Raw genomic sequence first — 20210 nt, forward strand, 5'->3', positions numbered from 1 at the left:
ACACTGAATTGAAAATATACAAATGTTGAAATAGACAGAGAATCGTTCTGTGGGCTATTATCAAGACAATCTTTTATTAAATGCCTCTCGACAAACACAATGCAACATATTTTATTTTTATTACAAGTTCATTGACAGAATATTTACGTCGCGTGACGTCATATAGGGCATCTGCACATCCGCAGCCTTTTAAAACACCAAAAAAGCTAGTTTTCTGTCATTTAATTCAGCACACATGAAATAAAACAAACTATAAAGTAATTTAAAATGTAAATGCACACTTCTTTGGACGTGTTGTCACAGCCTGTGGAGTAAGACAGCATCTGTTTAAAGGCACTGTTTTGAGATGAAGTCAATGTAATAATGTTGTGATATTTGATGTTACTAACAAGATCATTAAAAAAAATAAAATCAATAAAATGTAAACTTCACAAATTGAACATTTGAATTTTATTTATAAATAGTTTCAGAAGAAATGTCTTAATATATTAAGAGAAAAAATAGACATCTATACACAATCATCCACCTAATGTTTCTCTGTTTGGAATGCTTGAGTATTACCACACAATTTTTTATTTTCCCCAAGTAAACATTTACATGAATGAGTCACAAATTTATTTTAAAGACAATTCAGTCCCTAAAAGCTGTTAAACAACCAAAAGTGGTATTTAAAGACGTGTAAACAATTTATAGGTAAAACATCACTCATTTACAGTAAATGTCAGAGATTTCATCTTCTCCATATGAACCTGTACTGTAAGACATTATTAAAATCCCGATGAGCATTCAGAACTTCAAACATTCTACAATTTTAATATGCACAATCATTTGTCAGTAGTGATCCCTGCATTAATAATGTTTTAAGGTGCAATCATTTACAAATTCTTAGAGGTATCTAAAGACAAGAGCTCTGTCTAAATCAAGACAAAAAAGCCACATGAGGAAATTTTAGGCAGATCTTTAACATGTGAACCGGAGGCAACGGGCCAGCATTGCCCCCTCCATAATCAAAATGAAGGACATGTGCAACTGCACTGAATCCATTCCATATCTGAGAATTAAAGCTTTTGTTGTAGTCCAGAAAAAATGGACATCATATTAGCATCCGGCAGTTCAGAACATGATTACGAGAACCTTTTGTGTTTAAACCTGCTACATTGCTGTTACCTTCACTTCAGCAATATCAACGATAAGCAAAAGACACTTTTCTCCTACAGCTTCAAGTTCAAGTTTGCATATTCACGAGGAAACTCGCAAGATTTACTGTGCTAGTGCGAAGATCCCATTCAAGACAAAAACAGCTTTGACAATTTAAAAAAACATCCAACCACAACAAAAAAAGCCCAGAGAGATGATGAACATGGCTACGAGTCTGCCCTGGGGTGACTAGCCCTATGGCAACACTCCTCAGCGAGGACAGGTCTTATGGGAAGAATACCCTTGTGTTGTCAGGTCGCCAAACCCAATGCCATTTAAAGCTGAGAGGAGGACCTGTTGTAGACCTGAAAGTTCTGCTGAAGCACCATTAGAGAACTGCGTAGCTGTGAAGAAGGAAGCAGCAGAAATATAAATAAATAAATTACATAATAGATCTCTTAGCCAAAAGAAATGACAAATGTAAATGTAACCCCTTGTAACCCCAGCAATAGTTTTGACTAACACCATAAGATCGACATTTCTGGTCAAGAACTGCCAAATTAGACAGGAAAGAAGTCTCACTGATGAGTAACGGTGAACAACCACGGTTTGTTTTGCATTAATGTGTCATTGAAGGATGGGTTTAATAAGAGACAGTATGGCACCCAAACATACTTGTTCAAGAAGGTTAATGGAGTCCTGCAGTACTGCTTTCAGTAGTTGTGCTTCCTCTCGACTTCTGTGTGGCATACCCTGTCTGGCCCCTAGGTCAGGTGCCAAACTATATAAAAACAGTTAGTAAGTCAATGTTGTTCATAAAAATGTACCAAAAACAAAATACAATGTCTTTTGAAAGAGCCTTTACCTAGACACTACTCTCTCCTCCATTCTGTGCTTGGTGTTCAGATACATACGATGAGCGACATCTTCCATGGCCCAAAGTTTAAAGAACAGCCCCAAGTTCAGAACCACCAGAACGAAAAGTCTGAAAGGCAAAACAATGTCACATTCATAAGCACATTAATTATTTATCTCGTACATAATTCTAAATGACCATGGTTGAAATTAATAGTCTTCCTTCCATGTTTTACACCGCAGATGTAAGCAGTGCATATTTATGTTAACAGGTTACAGAATTCTCAGATTCTCTATTTTTCTATTTCTGAACTAAGCAGATAACATATAATATATAATTGTATAGTATATAATCTCTTGCAATATATGCTAATGTAGTTATGGATTTTTTTTTTTTTAGACAATATATCTGAGATACACAGTGAAAGTTTCTGGAATTTTGGGTTTCAAACAAAGACTTTCTATTCATTAAATCTGACTGAATCTGGATCGTTTAAGCTGTTTATCAAGTTAAAGTTCTGTTCCATGTAGATTTTTTACAAATGTGTAAATGTGGTCCCCTTCAAGTTTTTAATAACTCTCAATAGGCAAGTTCTAAAGGATTTGAGATTTTTATTAAAGAAAAACTGTAGTTACGTACAGTAGTAATGTTTTGTAGCTCTGTTACACAGCAGAAACAGTGTTAGTATCAGAGCTCTAAATCCCAAAGCATACCTTTCTTTACACATACGCAAGTTGTACGCATAGCCTTTCAAAGTATACTTTCAAAGCATAGCCTTTCAAACTAAACGCTTACACAGGCGGTCCCCAATAAAAAAAAATTCTTTAACTACCTTGTGAAACAATGGCCCTGTAGCACTGTTGCCACCATGTGGACAAAAGAATTAGTGCAAAAGAATCATTGCGCATGTGTGTGCGTTTAGAAAAATCAGGCTGCGCATGCACATACTGTAATGATATGGTATTTTTGTCATGCACACTGTACACAAACCCTAGAATACTCGTAAAAACGGCTTAATCTTACACTGCTTATGTATGAGGTGTGAAACAGGCCTTAGAGTAAATGAAGCCTTACATTAAGCTCATCCCAATTACAATTGAAGTGACGCTCCATCTGTGTGGTGTGTTCTTTATGTCCATGGCACCTGTAATGTAAAATGCAATGCAAACAGAATTGTTTTAAGTCTAAAACACAATATATTCATGTTTGCTTGAATATAAAAAAGAACAGACCACCAAATGAGCACATCTGATTAGTATGAGTATCTTTTTCTAGGGTTTATCAGTATTTTATGGCCAGTAGCAGAGATTTTGGATTCAGATATATATATATATATATATAAAAAAAAAGATAGATAGATATATATATTTATACCCATGGTACCGCCTCTCTGCTGATCAGAGTCTGCGCTGTACTGCTTCCCCGGCTTCATGTGTTCCTGTAGGGTGCGACTGAAGGTTCTTCGCCTCCTGCGCAAACCACTCGTCTTCCCAGCATCTCCGCTACCTTGAGTCAACTCTGCCTCCTCTTCAAGCAGCTCTGCCTCTGGGATGTGCATTGTGAGGTAAAGATCATGGTAATTGCATTAATATGAGAGCCTGGAGGTCACTGGATTGGTTAGGGATCTGGCTTTTGGCATCCCTGTAGTTTTGCAATTAAATGAAGAAAATGGCCTTGCAGGCAATGGATCCAACTGATGCATTTCACCAATAGGAAATGGACACATCCATGCTGTTAATAGCGCTCCCAAGACACTCAGAGCAAGTCACTAATGTTCATTACTCATTCGATTCCCTAATCCAACATCCCATGGCACAGAAGCGATTAGCCAGCTTTCTTTTCGCAGTCGATAAGAAAAATATTGTGGAGTCTGCTGTTCTGCTCACTTTAATGAAACAAGAAACACTTATATATAGATTTAATTAGTGACATTAGGACATATAGAAAATGGCCACATCCTACAGACCATGAAGTTAAAGTCCCCCTGCTGCAGTCAATTATTTTATCCCTTAAAACTCATCTTTGATAATCAAAATGACATATAAAAAAAAAATCCTGTGAAAATTTATTTTTATGCTTTAAAACAGCTTGAATGTAACACGCTTGCTTCACCTAGTATACGCAGAACCATGAATATGCAAATTTGGCCCCGCCTCTACTCAATCACACCAGCTCGGACTACCTGATCCCACTCAGTCAACTATAGTAAACGCCACACAATGGCAAGTTGAAATATTGGTTTAAATCAGCCATATATGTTTCAACCAGGAACTTGATTCAGAAGAAGTATAGAAAGAGCTAAATATACAGGGTCGTCTACAAGCTGATGTAATGTTAAAGTGTTTTATATATCGCCCTCTACAACGTCGGGTTGATATGATTAGCCTTTGGCTTGACTACATTATCAAACAGCTGATAATGTGTTGCTAATGTTACAAAAACCATGTTCCCGTTTGCCATCTCAGAGTCACACAGCTGCCTTCTAAAAATTTGCATTCTTAGAAACGCTTTGAATAACTTAGAACATCAGTGGAGAAAGGCATATAATTCATCATAACATCTTAATAGACATCATATACAAAATTCACCCGCTATATTGCTATAAAGTCCTTTCTTAAAGGTGTTTTTGTGCTCACTGATAGGAAAAGCCCCACCCGGGATTGGTTACATTTTTGTGACAGTAGGAAACGGTTTCAAACCACATTTTTGAGACTGTACATTGCAGTTTTAAGGAGAAAATACTCAGCCATGGGTTTGTCTTAAAGCATATTGAATATAAAGAAAAATAAAATTTGGTTTTTGATTGATTTTTTCAGAGGTAAAATAGAGTGCTAGGGAGGGTTAAAAAAAAAAAAAAAAAAAAAAAAAAAAAAAAAAAAAATTCATACTAACCAAGATGTCTAAAGTAGTCTTCAAGGCCACTCCAGGAGTTTTTGGTGATAAAGGATTTAACAAGACCCCAGGGCTGCTTTTTGTATTTGACATCAGTGTAAATCCTGAACAGAAAGAGATCACGAGTTCAATTATTTACTAAATGGCTCTCACATCAAGAGATTTCAGTGCCATAGTCAAAACGAAAGAGGTTAGACACACAGATATTAAGACCAGCTCACCTGAGTCTGCACTTGTGCTTGGAGTTACGGATGATACAGAAGCGATTCTGAGTGTAGAAGTAGTCATGATAAGGGACATCATGTGTGTAGACCTCCGAATCTATCATGTAGTACTGACCCTCTCGTGACTCTTTATATAGTGTCTAGAATGCACAGAAATCAGAAAATATTCCACTTACACACAGAGGCTGCATTCACACAGCAGCACAATACAGCTGTCAGTCCTGTTTGGACTGCTAAATATGGTTCTGTTCATACACGGTTTAGTAAGGCCAGAAATACAATATCTCTTTTAAATTTTGGATAAAGCGATCCTTAAATATTTATGACTTGCTAATAAATATATTTCCAAATATAAAAATGTAATCTTTAAAGTCACCTGTATGTCTAAGTCTATATTGACTAGCACTATCTGTCACCGTGTTTACATTCATTATATGAATGTAGTCATTAGGCCAGTCACCATTATTGCATTTGAACCTTATTGTGATAATTCAATCTAATTGACTGCATTGACTTTAAAGTGCAATCAACTACATCAAATAATTGGAAGAAGGTGGTTTTGTAATTACGGTCATTTTCTTATAAATGTTAATTGTTGCATAATACAATCAAACCAAAAACTGTCTATTGCCTAATTAACAGAGAACAGAACAGTAGTTATATACTTTGTCATTCTATGCGTCACAGAACAAGAGCTGAATACTCTTTGCAGTGGAAATTACACTGGCAAACTGCTCTATAGTTTTAAGTTAAAAAAACTGACAAAGCACACACAACTAACTTGGACGTGGCGTTTTGTCAGATTTACAGAAGTGACAGATGCTAATATCACAAAAATAACAACCACAGCCACAGCTCCTTCCTGCCATCCATGTCTAAATATAAATGTGGCATAACCAAATACTGCACTTAAACTGATAGTGCAACCAAAGAAATGCAGCCTTTCAATAAGGTTAAACCGTTTTTAATATTTGTTTGACCACAAACCGGTCACTTTTGAGGCTCCTGTGTAGGAAGTAAATAGTGGTGCAGCTCACTAGGTTTTGTGACAGAGCCACACAGTGGCGAATCTAACCTGGTTCTCTGTGGCAGTGGAGAACTTTCCGACAAGGGGGTTAGAAATAGTGATGGTGTAGTTCAAAGTCCTTTTCATACCGCCAGAGGCCTCTCTTTGCCAAGAGGTAGAGCTTGCACCTGTCAGGCGATATGCTTTCGTTACTACAAACAGTATGCCAAAACAATATGTGCAAAATACATTGTTTGTTATCATTACAGGTTCACTATGCAGGATTTATAAACTCGTACAAAAATAATGCCTCTCAATCATTACTTATGGCCCCCTAGAAATGTGTGGTGCTTGTATCTATAGACGCAATGCCCTGTGCCTGCATTTTCATATTTTCTTCTTGAACTGCTATGCTCAGTACATTTCTGGGCTACAACCTTTGGTCAGTGGGTGTGTAGCCCTAACTAATAACGTTGTGCAGAGCAAGTGAGGGCGGGACTGTATCTTCTGTGTCTGAAGCTTGGGAAGTTCTGGTAAGTTGTCGTGTCTCAACACAAAAACAGTTCGCTAATGTTGCTACTGACTACTATCTGTAACTTGACAGATTACTAGGCATTATAATTACATTTTTGTGATGACATGTAATTGTTTATTAGCGAGCTAGACTGAAGATGGCTAAATTTGCTCGCAAACAACAGCCAGTCATCTAACTATTAGCATAACTGTTCTTTCATATAATACACAAAAATAATTTATGCATGATGATAAGCACAATAATTGAAAAAAATATTTGCAAAATAGCTCATCACTCATTTTCCTGCTGGTAGTTTCTTGAGACAGTTGGGCTGCATGTGCAACTGATATTAGGGGACAGGGCTTGTGCTTTTGAGGGGCTAAGTGTGAATGTTGTGTTTACCAACAGTAACTGAAAATCATGCAGAGTGCACCATTAACTAATACTTAAACCATTAAAAAATATATATAAATATTAGTTTAAAAATAAACTTTCAAAACTTAGAGATGATAAAAGCACCTAACAAAACTACTAAAATGTAAACTAAATTTAAACCGAAGTACCTGTGATCTTCCTGACATCCATAAACCTCCGCATGAAATTAGAATCGGAGAAAAGCAGGTCAAACATCTTCTCAGCGCTGATGTTAAAGACCCGGTTCACATACAGCCTTCCCTGAGACACAGTCTCACATTCTTCCACTACAAGAAATCAATACTAAAGTAAACTAAAAATGCATCAACACAGCCATGGAATGAGAAACAGGCAACATACATACTCATCTCACCCTCCTCCAGGCTGTCAGATCTGCTGTTATCAGAGAGCTGGTCTTCATTGGCATTTAGATCCAGAGAGAGAGAGGAGCGTTTAGACACTCGTTCAGACCCCGAGCGGTTTAATGACAGATTTGGACTGCGCTGATGGGACGGGGTACTGAGAGAGTCGTCCTATTGAGGGTTTAACACAAATATCAACAACTATACATGAGCTCTACTTTAAAGACTTTGCTATAAAATCTACTTTTCTTTCTTTAAAATAAAATAAAATGCTGAATACATAGCTTTTTATTCAACAATTTAACAAGTTGACCATTTGGTAGGGTTGGGTAATATATTTAATATTGACAATATATTCAAGACTTTTCTGGCAATATAAAATTAAACAACATCAAGAATATAAATTATTTTATTGTCTTTTATTATGATATATTTTAAGAATTTAAGTTTCTTAAAGTCTGTTTAATTACACAAATTTACACTCAAAATCATGAGCATGTTACGAGTTGGTAAGTTCAATTAATTTGTGTGTGTGAGTGTGTGTGTATTTGATTAAAATCACTCAAGATGTTTTAAACGTACTAAAACTTTTTTTTTTTAAATGTTCTAAAACTTTTTCTAGCAAAATTTTCAACAAGTCCCTTAGAGAGCAAGTGAAATATATATATATAAAACCCCAGCCAGCCATATGGGTCATTAGACAAAGCATTTTAGGAAGAATCCATCTGCCAAGGGAACCATATTTATCGACGTACCCCTCCATTTGCTGAGAGCATGCTTTGCAGTCCAACTGAAGACTGTGTGTCGTCTCCCTGTGTTGTGGTGGCCTCATAAGAATTCATCTCCCCTTGGGGAAGACGAAGCGATGTGGGCCTTTCTGGCCTCCCGGTGTAATCTTCTCCACGCATATTCAGACTGCAACAGAGAGATGGGACCTGAAATCCAAGTAACTAATCTCTCATATATCCAAACAGCTGTTGACATGTGTAGATGTGAATGGGTGTGTGTAGTTAACCTGGGCAGGGTAGGTGTGACAGTATCTACTGATCTTTGAAAGCTTTCCATTTCATCATGACTCAATCCTAAGTCGTTGCCATAATGCTGCTTTATCATCTGCAACAGCTCCAACTTGGTCAATTTCTGCAAGAGAGGAAAGTTACATTGAGCAACATACACTTACTTATTTCCGTCCCTCCTATGTGCACTTTTTGTCTTATAAAAACTGAAACTATTTACTTAAGCATTTCTATTCAAGTTCCTGTGGTGATATTAATCTAAACCAGCACATAAAACAGCCCAAACCTGCTCCACACCTCGCTGACCAAAGATCAAATCTGTTAGAAGGGCAAATGACAAGCAACAGTAACGTGAAAGATGGAGATTTATGAAGAATATTCCATGATAATGTATGGTTTCGCAGTAGCAACGATAAGTTTGCAGAAAACTACGGTTACCATAGAAAAAAGGCGTAACGTTAGAGACGTTTCAGCGACACATGTAAATAGACAGACAGTATCAGCGAACATAAGCAAGAGTTTGTTCGACAAAAAGCAACCGGAAAACTTCAACAAAAGCCTTATGAAAAAGATATTCATATAAAAATTCTTCAATTCTCAGCCGCGTCGTGTGAAAAAAGTTTTCAAATAAGCGCAACGAAATTCAAAACATTGTTTTAAGGCCGTATGGCACGGACACAATCACACAACAAACCGAAGAGAAAACATTTTATGGATGTAACGTTATAAACCTCCAAAAAGCCCCCACCTATTTAGAGTTACATCAAACATTCAAAGAAGCAGCTAAAACTAGAATATGTTCTTTATTCATACGCTAAATTATACGGTCAGTAAAGGCTCCCCGTAGGGTCACCTACCTGCTGAACGCCAGTAACCTGTGCGCTTCCAGCGAAAGACTCATGCTGAAATCAGGAAGCCACGAAAGGCCACCACTGCGCCCCCTAGTGGTGAGCTATTCATTTACTTTAACAATAGGACTATAAATGGTTTTAGTCGTTTATCTCCATACTAATTTTCCTCCTATCATTTCCGCGTGTATTCCTCTTAAGAAGCAGCATTTTCTCTGTGCAATGTTTTCAGACGAAGAAAGTCACGCCTCAATGGAGGTCAAAGAACTATGTTCATGCTGCCTTGTTAAGTGTACCCTACTGGTTTAGGTTGTTTACACTGAAGCACATCCCTGAACGTAGGTCTATAGGGTATTATTCTGTCTGTTTTCCTCACATGGTATTAATATGCCACATTATTAATCACCCTAGGCTACCTAACACAAATAAATAGTTTGTGTTGGCTATGAAGACTCACTGAACACTAAAATTGATATTGGACGGGTTTTTAAGAATGTGTTGTTAATTTTTTTAAACTATTTTATATCTGTTTCAGATCATATTTGAGAATAGGCAAAAATTGTTTTGTAGAGTAAAAACATACAGTAAATTACAGCCAAGATGATATGCATATTTTAAGGAATTATTAGCTAACTTATCTGTCACAACAACACATTTTTGAACAGTACTGAAAAAGAAATAAATTACCTTCTCCATTAGAATATTCTGCCAAAGCCGAAATATACTCTGGTAACTTTTCTCCCTTGCTGGGAATGAGCTGAAGAACAGCTGTGGAAAATTCCAAAATAAATTTTTCCGTCTTCATAAACACGACAAAATTAAGAATTAAAAACATTGATCGTTGAACTTCACCTTTTCTGAATTAGTACTGATCTGGATAGCATTTGGTATCCATTTTGCTGTCTTCTCTCTTGACATTGAGGTGACATCCTTCATATTTACCATGATCTAAGTCAAAATCAGGTTTATTGTCATTTTTTTTGCAGAGCAATGGAATCTATAAAAGAAATTCCTAATAAAGCATCTCTGATATGCTCACTATAGGTCATGGCATGACAATAATTCATAGATTGACAAAGTTTTATTGCACAACTCACTTTTGTACCACGAAAAACATGACTGTAGAAACAAAAACAATTCTCTGTAAGGTAGATGCGGCCTTGTAACAAGATATCCTTCTGGAGAGCACAGGTGTAGTCTAGGAAAAAAATGGATCATTCAAATCATATCTAATATGATTATACAAATATTGTATAAAACAATTTTTTTTCTATATTTAAAAAAAAAAAGTGTTTGTTTGTTTTCTCTCTGTCTCCCTCTATCAGTCTTACCTGCAATTAGTTTCTCAGACTCAGGCACCTCTCTGAATAATTTCCGAAACTCGTCACTCCTCTGTTTATAACTACTGTACAGCAATGCTTCAGATGACTGAGGTGCAGCTATGCCCTGTCCACTGACTTCTGGACCCTGTGAGGTAAAATCACAGCAAGTAAATAAATAAAAATTAAAAATATTAATAATATTGTAATATTATAATAATAATATTTGTGAATCTGTGTAATACATACTGTAAAATCAGCAATAGCTTACTAATATCTCACAACATTTAGCAATCAATGCCAGTTGCGTAATCTCATCCTGATACAGTGTCTGTAATCTTTAGCAGGACAAAGTACAGCAAACTGTACAAGATAATTCTGCTTAAGATCATATCTATAAATTGAAGTTAATACAGTGTTGCCATGGGACTTCTATCAATGTAATCAAGTAAAAACAGCAAGTTCAATCTCACCTCTTTCTCTTCTGTCCATCTGACTTCCCCAGACTGACTGTTGTCCTGTGTGAGCTCATTGCCCATCTCTTGTTTTGGTATTTCGGTCATGCCTTTCGCCTGGTGAAGTAAACTTGAAGGTAATGATGTTTTACCAAACCACTTTTTGAATAATAATGGTCCGATTGATCTACCAGCTTTTAGTAAAACCAATAAGCACACAAAAGTGTTTCATTTGAATCTGCATTACAAATGATTTAATTATTTAAAGCTTCATTCTAAAAAACAGACTTTTGTGTGAAAAAAAGTTTCCTTTTTTAGACATTATTCACTGTAAATAAATAAATAAAAAGTAGCTGCCTTCAATTTTTAAGTACAATCAACTTGAATTACATTAAACAGTTGAAAATTGCTTAACCTGTTTTGAAGAGTTAAAGCATTGTAAAAACATATGTTTTCAGATCATATAACTTTTTACAGTGTTCAGTCTTAAAAAGGGGGTTTTGCCACAAGGAAGATCCATTTTAAGTTCCCCAACGAAGCTTTATATTAACAGTTCTTAAAATAACAATTTTTCTTAGGACATTTTAATAATGTGAATCCTTTTTCTACTATAATGAATCTTTTGTGCAGGGGTTCCATGGATGATAAATGTTCTTGGAACCATTGATGCCAATAAAGAACCTTTATTTTTAAAAGTGTTGACAGAAACATTACAGAACATTGAATGTATAAATAAAAGACTTCAGAAGCTTGTTCTCATAGACAAAATACATACCTGAGAAGGTCGTGTTCAGTATTAGTCCTGGTTACATCCAGGTGTAAGAGCGTTACCATAAGCTTCAACCGTCGCCGATATTCCAAATGCTCGTAAACTTTCGACAGCAGTGTGTCGTCTTCAGCGTGCTGTGGTCTTGTTGTCTGTCTCGTTGTTGAGATTGAGACCGTCCTACTCACACCTGGCAACCTGTACAGTCAGATTCTACCAGCTCATGAAGCAACATTCGACGCTGAGAACAAGCTCACTTTGTAATTTACATATTTTACGCATGACAAAGGAGACTCCTTTTTGTGTGAAGTCCAATTCTAAGAAAGTTTCGATTAAGCATAACGCTTAAACTGGGACTCTGTAAAAAAGGAGTTGACAAAACATTCAATTTAAAATTATATTTTATTTCTTTACAGATTAATAAAAGTTTAAATGTAGCCGATCATTTTGTATTAGTCTTTATTACTTAAGGCTATTTGCAGTGTCTGTTCAGTTTAAAATGTATATTTAATAGCATGTTTCTGTTTGAATCCTATTCACCTATTACAGACACCTAGCAATTTTGACCGCACTGTTTGTTAGGCTAGCCTATCATGCTCGGAAAATCGGAAAATCAAGTTAATATGACAGATATTGGCGTGACATATTTTCATGGGTGATGGATAAGCAAACATAATGTGGTGTAAAATTTTATAGCGCTTTTGCTCCGGTTGAACAGTTTTATTTTAGGCAACAATTTTAATCATTAAAAGATCAAATATTATAGAATTTCTTTAATTAAATAGCTTTATGAGGTTGAGGCACTTTGGACATCTTTATTAATAAGGTTAGATTTACCTGTAACATTTGATATAAGCTCTAACAAGATAGTAAAGTCAAACCTAATCATAGACAAGATAGGCTGTTTATGTAACACGTGGAGATAAGACTGGAAGATAAAAAGTGTTAGAAATGTATCGACAAGAACTCAGGGTAGGAAACTAAGACGAGAAAATGCAGTAAGACCAGTTATACAAACTGACATCACACACAAGTATATATTCCTAAAGTAAATATGACATAGTAAAAGAAGACACCTCTGCTTAAACATGACATTCAACCTTTGAGAACAAACCAAACTTGAAGGGTAAGAAATTACGCGAGTAACATTGGCAAGAATACTGACCCATCAGTAATTTTGGATGTATTGTATAGTTCTTAACTTAAGTAATGGCTGCATTTGTAACGTTTATAGGAGCAAACGGTTTCTTTTATCCTATAGAATGGACAATTATATGGCATTTCATATCACACCATATGAAAATGGTAAGAAGTGCATTGTTCTTGGCTGCACAGTGACTTGCACAAAGCTAGAAATACTTGAGGAACTACTTGAGGAGTGATGCAAACACAACACCACCCAATTTATTTTTAAAGAACTATTTACACAGTACATACTACAAAACGTGTAAAATGATGACTGCCTAAAAACCTTCCATGAGTAAGATAGTGTGATAGTGGCAAGGAATACATTTTCAAAAATGTCATTTTCAGAGATTATCACTTGTAGCCATGATAATCTTTCTTGCTCAAGTTTTATTTAGCAAAATGGCCAAAAGGCTTAATTTTCATTAAAAGAAACTACGAGCATTCTATTTGAACATGCAAGACCCCCAAAACGCAGCCAGAAATACTGTAATTCACAATACTTGTAAATTCATTAATATTTATTTAATTTTTCAGGACTCAAACACATTTTCATGTGAGCAGTGAAGAGGAAATGTACTGCATCCTCCAAAAAAATATACAGGACAATACTGCAATAAACAGCCATACCAAATTTTGTAAACCATTAAAACTGTAAATTTACCAGCTTTAAATATATCGAACCTCTGAAGTCATGTCTTTCAATCTTCTGTACAGATACAAATATAACAATAATTACATCAAATTATTTAATAACATCTATATCTATGGAGAGGATGGTAATATATAAAGAAGAACTTGGGCAGAGCAGAAGATTTAAAGAGGAAAATACAGATTGCACATATACACAAATGCGCACACACACACAAACACACACACACACACACACACACACAAACAATCAAAGGTATTGGGCGGTACCTCAAGAACAATGGAGCATCTATAACACCACAAGATGAATGTAAAGCAGTGGAATGTATTAGACAGAGAAAAGGGACACTGACTGTGGGTGTGTTGTGCGAATGGGGTGGGGGGATTGGTGGTTTCTGCTGCCCTGCCCTGAGAATGATGGCTTAAGACAAGACTCTTTTTTTATTCTTCCAGTGTACGGAAGGAGTTCTGCATGTCTTCATGGAGTTGGCCGTAATCAGCTTTGATCTTCTCCTCACCCTCTTTCACAGGGTCCTAAAATGCAGTTACAGACTTTTAAAAAACATCTTGAAAATGGAATATAATGAAAAAAAAATTAAAATAAAACAATTTAAATATATAGAAAGAAACAGTCTTTTAAATTGATTCTTGTTTTTATGTTTTATAAGCAATTACAATTATTCAACAAAATAATGACTCTTTCATAGTGGTTTCTCTAACAGTCCAAACCAATGAATGGTTTACTTATAGTTGAAAGCATGTTAAGCTTGGATAGCAGAAAGTGTTTAAATAATTGTAAAATTAAAAAAATATACATATATTAAAAATTATTTAAAATAATTGTAATATTTTAAAATAAATCACTTCAGCTTAAAAAATGTACATAATATTCAACCTCTGGCATGCAATATGATTAAATTGCACTGTTTGGCTTGTTCCTGATACTTGTGAATAATCAGCATAAAAGAGGAACCAAACTATTGACAAACCAAGATAATGGAAGTTCTAATAAATCAAGTGGCACAGACTATTTGGACACATTTAAGGCGCGATTTATTTAATCTGGGACGGCACAAAAACAATCAGTGTTACATCATGTACCTTAAATTTCATGGCACTGATCCTGTAGAGAATTTCTCCCATGTGCTCCCGGATCATGGACCAGGTGATCTTATTGTCGCTCTGTGCAGTGGTCTCTACGGCATGACGTGCCATATCATAGAACGCAATCATGTTGGACAAGATACCTACTGTCTTATAGAACGGACAGAACCTGCAAATGAAATCGAATGTTTTAGTTCCACACTATCCCATTAACCCGAATGCGACAAAGTTAAATAATCATCAGCTTATACACATCACAAGCATGTGTTCACTACCTGTCATAAGGTGTGTATCCATTTTGCTGTAGGAAATCATCCTTGATCAATTTGGCAACTTCCAGTGTGATCTTATCAGTTTCAGCCAATGATGCCTATAATATAAATAACATGTGTTGTATGTTCCAATTTAACTGACTGAATAATAATAATAATAATACATAATAACACTACAAAATCAATCAAGTTTAAGCGATGTGTACAAACAGAAAACACACATGAACCCACAAACTCACCTTCCCCACAAGCTGCACAATCTCAGCCAAGTCCTCCTCTTCCTGCAGGATCTCTTTGGCTTTGGTACGCAGTGGCACAAATTCAGGGAAGTGCTTGTCGTAGTACTCATCCAGAGCTCTTGTGTACTTGCTGTAACTAATGAGCCAGTTCACTGAAGGGAAGTGCTTTCTCTGAGCCAGCTTTTTATCCAGACCCCAAAACACCTGAAAGACAGAATAAGAGATAATATGAACTTTGAGATGGTTTACCTCTAGAAGAAAAAAAATGTTGGGTTTTTTTCACCATAAGCAAGTATTTAGAGAGCAATGAGAAGAAAATCTAGAATCTTCACTTACTTGTACAATACCAAGTGTAGCAGAAGTCACAGGATCTGAGAAATCTCCACCAGGGGGAGACACACTGCAATTAAAACACATTAAAGGGATAGTTCACCCAAAAGTGAAAATTCTGTCATCATTTATTCACCCTCAAGTTGTTTCAAACCTGTAAGAATTTATTTTTTCTGCTGAACACAAAAGAAGATATTTTGAAAAATGTCTGTAACCAAACAGTTGATGTTCTCCATTGACTTCCATAGTAGGAAAAAAAAAATACTATGGAAGTCAATGGGGTCCATCAACTGTTTGGTTACAGACATTTTTCAAAATATCTTCTTTTGTGTCCAGCAGAAAAAAAGAAATTCTTATAGGTTTGTAACAACTTGAGGGTGAGTAAATGATGACAGAATTTTCATTTTTGGGTGAACTATCCCTTTAACAGTAACAACAATAGCCATATATTGTAAGATTTGTTGAAAATATATCAAATATAAAAGAAAAACTTAACCAAAGTAAAAAAGCAAATGAAGAAGAAAAAGCATGGAATCAAGTACTTACGCTCCCACAATGCTCACACTGCCCTCTCTCTCTGGGTTACCAAGACATTTAACTCGGCCGGCGCGCTCATAAAATGAGGCCAGACGTGCTCCGAGATAGGCAGGATAACCGCTATCTGTGAATGAGAGCACACACACAAACACAAATTTAGTTTAGAATTTATAACATTTTCTGTGGTGGCTGAGACGGTCACAGCACACGTACCAGCAGGCATCTCAGCCAGACGACCAGAGATCTCCCTCAGAGCCTCTGCCCATCGAGAGGTGGAGTCAGCCATCATGCTCACGTTGTAGCCCATGTCTCTGAAATACTCAGACAGTGTGATTCCTAGATGGAATAAACACCCATAAATGATGAGAACACAGCCGCTACATTTAAAGTGCACATTATTTCTATATTAAATATTCTACAAACCTGTGTAAATAGAAGCTTCTCTGGCAGCTACGGGCATGTTGGATGTGTTGGCAACCAAGCCTGTTCTCTTCATGATGCTCTCCACCTTACCATCCACCTCCATGGTCAGCTATAGGACAAGAGAACTGTCAATCACTCTACTGAACCTTCTATTATAGTTTATGTGCTGTTGGTTCAATAATAACTGATGCTACTCACCTCAGGGAAATCTCGAAGTACTTCTGACATTTCGTTACCGCGCTCCCCACAGCCCACGTAGATGATGACATCACTGTTGGAGTACTTAGACAGGGACTGAGAGATCACAGTTTTACCACAACCGAAAGCACCAGGGATGGCTGTGGTTCCTCCCTGCACACATCTGTCGAATCAAACAGGGAAAACTAAAAGATCTGTTGAACCAAAACTTCTACTGTACTTAATTATTTAAACCAATTATTTAACCACTCCCATTTCTGCTGATTGGAGAAAATTGGGCTAGATCCATGATTTGTCCATTTTTTGTCATTTCAAAATTATGGAAATATTAACATTTAATATTGAATTATTTTATACAACATGACTCACGGAAAAAGGGCATCCAGTACTCGCTGACCAGTCAGCAGAGGGTGATTTGCAGGAAGCTTCTCGGTGACAGGCCGGACCTGACGCACGGGCCACACTTGCACCATGGTGAACTTCTCTTTCACTCCCTCAAACTCCAACTCCAACACCACATCCTGACAAACACACACAAGCACATTGACTTCCATATCCAAATAATTAACATTTTACCGTTCTTCACAAATTTAACCTGTTACTAGGCTCACCGAGACATCATAGTTTCCAGGTGGAGCCACATACGAGACAGTTCCTCTGCTTTTTGGCGGTAACATTATTTTGTGTTTAATAAGAGAGTTTTCAAACACCATTCCATAGATGTCACCTCCGGTGATGTGACTGCCAACCTGTGATGGACACAGAAACAGCTTCAAATCACTCAAACATTTGATTTGATTGATCACCTGACAGCACCAGTTGGAGCAATTTTAAAGTGGTAATTTCATATTTTTCCTTGAGGTCCACTAATAATGTTATGAAAAGTATATTAGTTTTTCATATTTCACATCATAATATTGTGATGCCTCCATAATTCAGTACCTTAACTTAAAACTAAAACGAATCATTCACTTACACGCAAGCTCTTGATTGGAGTGAACTCCCATTTCAGATCACGGTTAAGGGCACCAATGTTGACTCCTCTGGGAATGTAGATACTTTGAGTGAGGTCATTGATGTCTTTGAGGGGACGCTGAATACCATCAAAGATTGAACCCATGATTCCTGGTCCTAACTCCACAGAGAGAGGTTTCCCTGTGCGCAGGACAGGGTCACCAACGGAAACACCAGCTGATGAAAGCTCAGGAAAACAACTAAACTATATAATAGATTCTACACACCGCATAACAGCAACCGTAGAAAGTGTGTCCTTTAATAAGGTAAGAATAGGATACATGTCTCTTCATAGACCTGGATGGTAGCCATGTCACCCTCCAGCCTGATGATCTCTCCCACAAGCTCACAGTGACCCACTCGCACCAGCTCGTACATGGCAGCTCCCGCCATACTGGAGGCCGTCACCACTACAATACAATTAGAGAGTCAGTAACAATAAATGGAACCTTAAAAATGACTTATGGACAGTTTAACAATAATAAAAAAATAAAATACAATAGAATAAAGCATCAAAAGGTACACATTTTTACATTTTTTGTCAGTTCTTGCTTTCCCTGGGAATCGAACCCATGACCTCGGCGTTGCTAGCGCCAACGCTCTACTGTTTGAGCTACAGGAAAGCTATTTATGTGTATAATACAAATAAAACAAAATAAAATACAATTTAAGACAACTGAATTTCTACTAACCAGGTCCAGATACACCATGCACATATCCAAATTGTCCCTCCCGCTCCTCATCTTGGATCTTGGGCAGCTTGGAGAAATCCATTTTGAGTGTGTCTAACACAAAATAATGTCAAAATTTAAATAAATAAAAATACAATACAATCCAAATACAAAAATCTGTGTAATTATAGAGATTACTATCTGGATTATTTCATTACTTTCTTTTTACATATTTATATCAGAATAATTTGCAGTATTTATGTTATCCTGTGTAAAAAGCCCATTTATATTTATACAAGCAACATTTATATAGGCATACTGTGAGACAAAACATGGAACAGCGTCACATGACCAAAGGCACATGACACTGACTGTAAAAGAAACCATGCGAGGAAGTGGGGAAAATAGACAGTTGAGCAAATCTGGAAAAAAAATTGTTTTGTTGTGCCATTTTTGGACAAACTGAACAAATCCTTTTTAATTTGAGAACTACAACTAAACACCCCAAATGGTCTATAAAAATAATGCATTGCACTGACACATTTATTCATAAATATAACCATCTATTCCTGTTATTAAACGCCTCAAGAGGAACCAGTCGAACTTCCAGGTTTTTGTGAATTTATAATCACATGATGCTTCTATGACATGTGGGATTATTGGGGACGAATGATCCATTTAGTTCTCTACAGCATTCCAATATATGAGCCCAACATTGAGGAGGACAACTATGAATTTGAGCAACAATCCTGCATAATAAATAGGATAAAAAAACAGACAGAGCTGACTTTTGAAATCATGAAATAATAATAGTAAAGTACTGTCAGTAAAGAAAAATGAAAATTCCTTAAGGACATGTGGTCTGCAAACATTGAATGCTGTTGTTGACTGGAGAGAGAGAGAACAGCAGTGGTTGTCACATAATCAAAAACAAAAAACCTCTGCAGAGATAAAGATTTGAAGATTAAATATTAAAGTATATTAATATTCTATAAACATTTTAATGCTTGTAGCTGTTGTATGTTGCAATGGAGATTGCGCTGCGAAGAGATGCTGCATGATCACATGATCACGATGCTGCTGATACGATTTGACCTTTGCTGAAAATCTAAGGTATTTTTTTTTCACTTGAAAATCTTGATATTCGGAAACCCGTGAGGAAATCTATCCAGATGATATATTGAAATCCCCCACAATTTGTTTAGCATTCAAGTGGGATATTTCCCAGTGGTGCAGGGGAAAATAAACATGTCACGAGAGATGACTGAGGCGAGCGCAGATCCGAAGCGAACAGTGATTCAGCGACACAGTGCACACAACAGCACAATAAACTGTTAAATAATGGTTATTAAAGAATAAATAAACGACAAAGAAAATCTAAGAAAAAAAATCTTATATAATCGTATTTTCAGCTTGATTAACCTAATAAGTACGGTATAATGCGGTCTCAGCACTAAAAAAAAATGATAGTAATTTCCAAAAATACCTCAGATAATGAGACGGTCCTGTGTCCAGATCCTTTGGTGAGAGATGAGACGAGAGAAACGAGAAAAGTCAGCTGACTTCATTCAGTTGAGAGCTGACGTCACGGCCCGTTCTCCCTCTGCAGAGTGAAGAGTCTTTGCTTTAAACTTCACATCGCCCCCTACTGTGTGCGCCGTTGCTTTCTATTGTTCTCTGGGTCACAAATATACTTCATTTCTAAAGGAATTCTTCACTTGAATCCAGCAAATCAAAGTAAACAAAGCGGTTTCTCTTATTAACACATTTCTCCGTT

General features: G+C 36.5%; 2 protein-coding genes across 4 annotated transcripts; both read right to left on the bottom strand.

Annotated features, from left to right (window-relative positions):
• Positions 1 to 47: 47 nt before the first annotated feature.
• gramd1c (GRAM domain containing 1c) lies at positions 48 to 12008 on the bottom strand. Of its 2 annotated transcripts, none has more exons than XM_081352136.1 (18): positions 11819 to 12008; positions 11062 to 11160; positions 10601 to 10736; positions 10367 to 10467; positions 10122 to 10217; positions 9957 to 10037; positions 8421 to 8545; positions 8161 to 8320; positions 7417 to 7576; positions 7193 to 7330; positions 6185 to 6303; positions 5107 to 5249; positions 4886 to 4989; positions 3368 to 3538; positions 3068 to 3137; positions 2003 to 2122; positions 1813 to 1918; positions 48 to 1541 (listed from the first exon to the last, which is right to left on the bottom strand). In XM_081352136.1, the coding sequence occupies exons 2-18, from the start codon at positions 11149 to 11151 to the stop codon at positions 1473 to 1475; spliced, it is 1989 nt and encodes a 662-aa protein (XP_081208262.1). In that variant the 5' UTR covers positions 11152 to 11160; positions 11819 to 12008; the 3' UTR covers positions 48 to 1472. The 2 variants fall into 2 exon arrangements, with proteins under 2 accessions (XP_081208262.1, XP_081208261.1); XM_081352135.1 differs by having other exon boundaries at positions 7408 to 7576; positions 11819 to 11935.
• A 602-nt stretch (positions 12009 to 12610) lies between these two features.
• atp6v1ab (ATPase H+ transporting V1 subunit Ab) lies at positions 12611 to 20037 on the bottom strand. Of its 2 annotated transcripts, XM_081353172.1 has the most exons (15): positions 19920 to 20037; positions 18455 to 18547; positions 18044 to 18172; positions 17725 to 17939; positions 17360 to 17497; positions 17118 to 17269; positions 16749 to 16911; positions 16551 to 16659; positions 16341 to 16463; positions 16137 to 16251; positions 15597 to 15660; positions 15261 to 15464; positions 15025 to 15119; positions 14747 to 14918; positions 12611 to 14179 (listed from the first exon to the last, which is right to left on the bottom strand). In XM_081353172.1, exons 2-15 carry the CDS (start codon positions 18534 to 18536, stop codon positions 14087 to 14089), a joined length of 1854 nt encoding a protein of 617 aa, XP_081209298.1. In that variant the 5' UTR covers positions 18537 to 18547; positions 19920 to 20037; the 3' UTR covers positions 12611 to 14086. The 2 variants fall into 2 exon arrangements, with proteins under 2 accessions (XP_081209298.1, XP_081209299.1); XM_081353173.1 differs by lacking the exon at positions 19920 to 20037 and having other exon boundaries at positions 18455 to 18551.
• Positions 20038 to 20210: the final 173 nt, after the last annotated feature.

This window comes from Scardinius erythrophthalmus, assembly GCF_964197995.2.
Source record: "Scardinius erythrophthalmus genome assembly, chromosome: 22".
Lineage (NCBI taxonomy): Eukaryota > Metazoa > Chordata > Actinopteri > Cypriniformes > Leuciscidae > Scardinius > Scardinius erythrophthalmus.

Coding starts and splice junctions, on each gene's coding strand:
- atp6v1ab (XM_081353172.1), bottom strand. CDS start 18,536: ATGGATTTCTCCAAGCTGCCCAAGATCCAAGATGAGGAGCGGGAGGGA. Junction 16,464..16,550: donor AGAAGCTTCTATTTACACAG/GTTTGTAGAATA, acceptor TATTCCATCTAG/GAATCACACTGTCTGAGTAT. Junction 16,252..16,340: donor TCTGGCTGAGATGCCTGCTG/GTACGTGTGCTG, acceptor TCTCATTCACAG/ATAGCGGTTATCCTGCCTAT.
- gramd1c (XM_081352135.1), bottom strand. CDS start 11,151: ATGACCGAAATACCAAAACAAGAGATGGGCAATGAGCTCACACAGGAC. Junction 10,218..10,366: donor ATGTTTTTCGTGGTACAAAA/GTGAGTTGTGCA, acceptor ATTTTGACTTAG/ATCATGGTAAATATGAAGGA. Junction 2,123..3,067: donor GTAATTGGGATGAGCTTAAT/GTAAGGCTTCAT, acceptor TTTGCCTTTCAG/ACTTTTCGTTCTGGTGGTTC.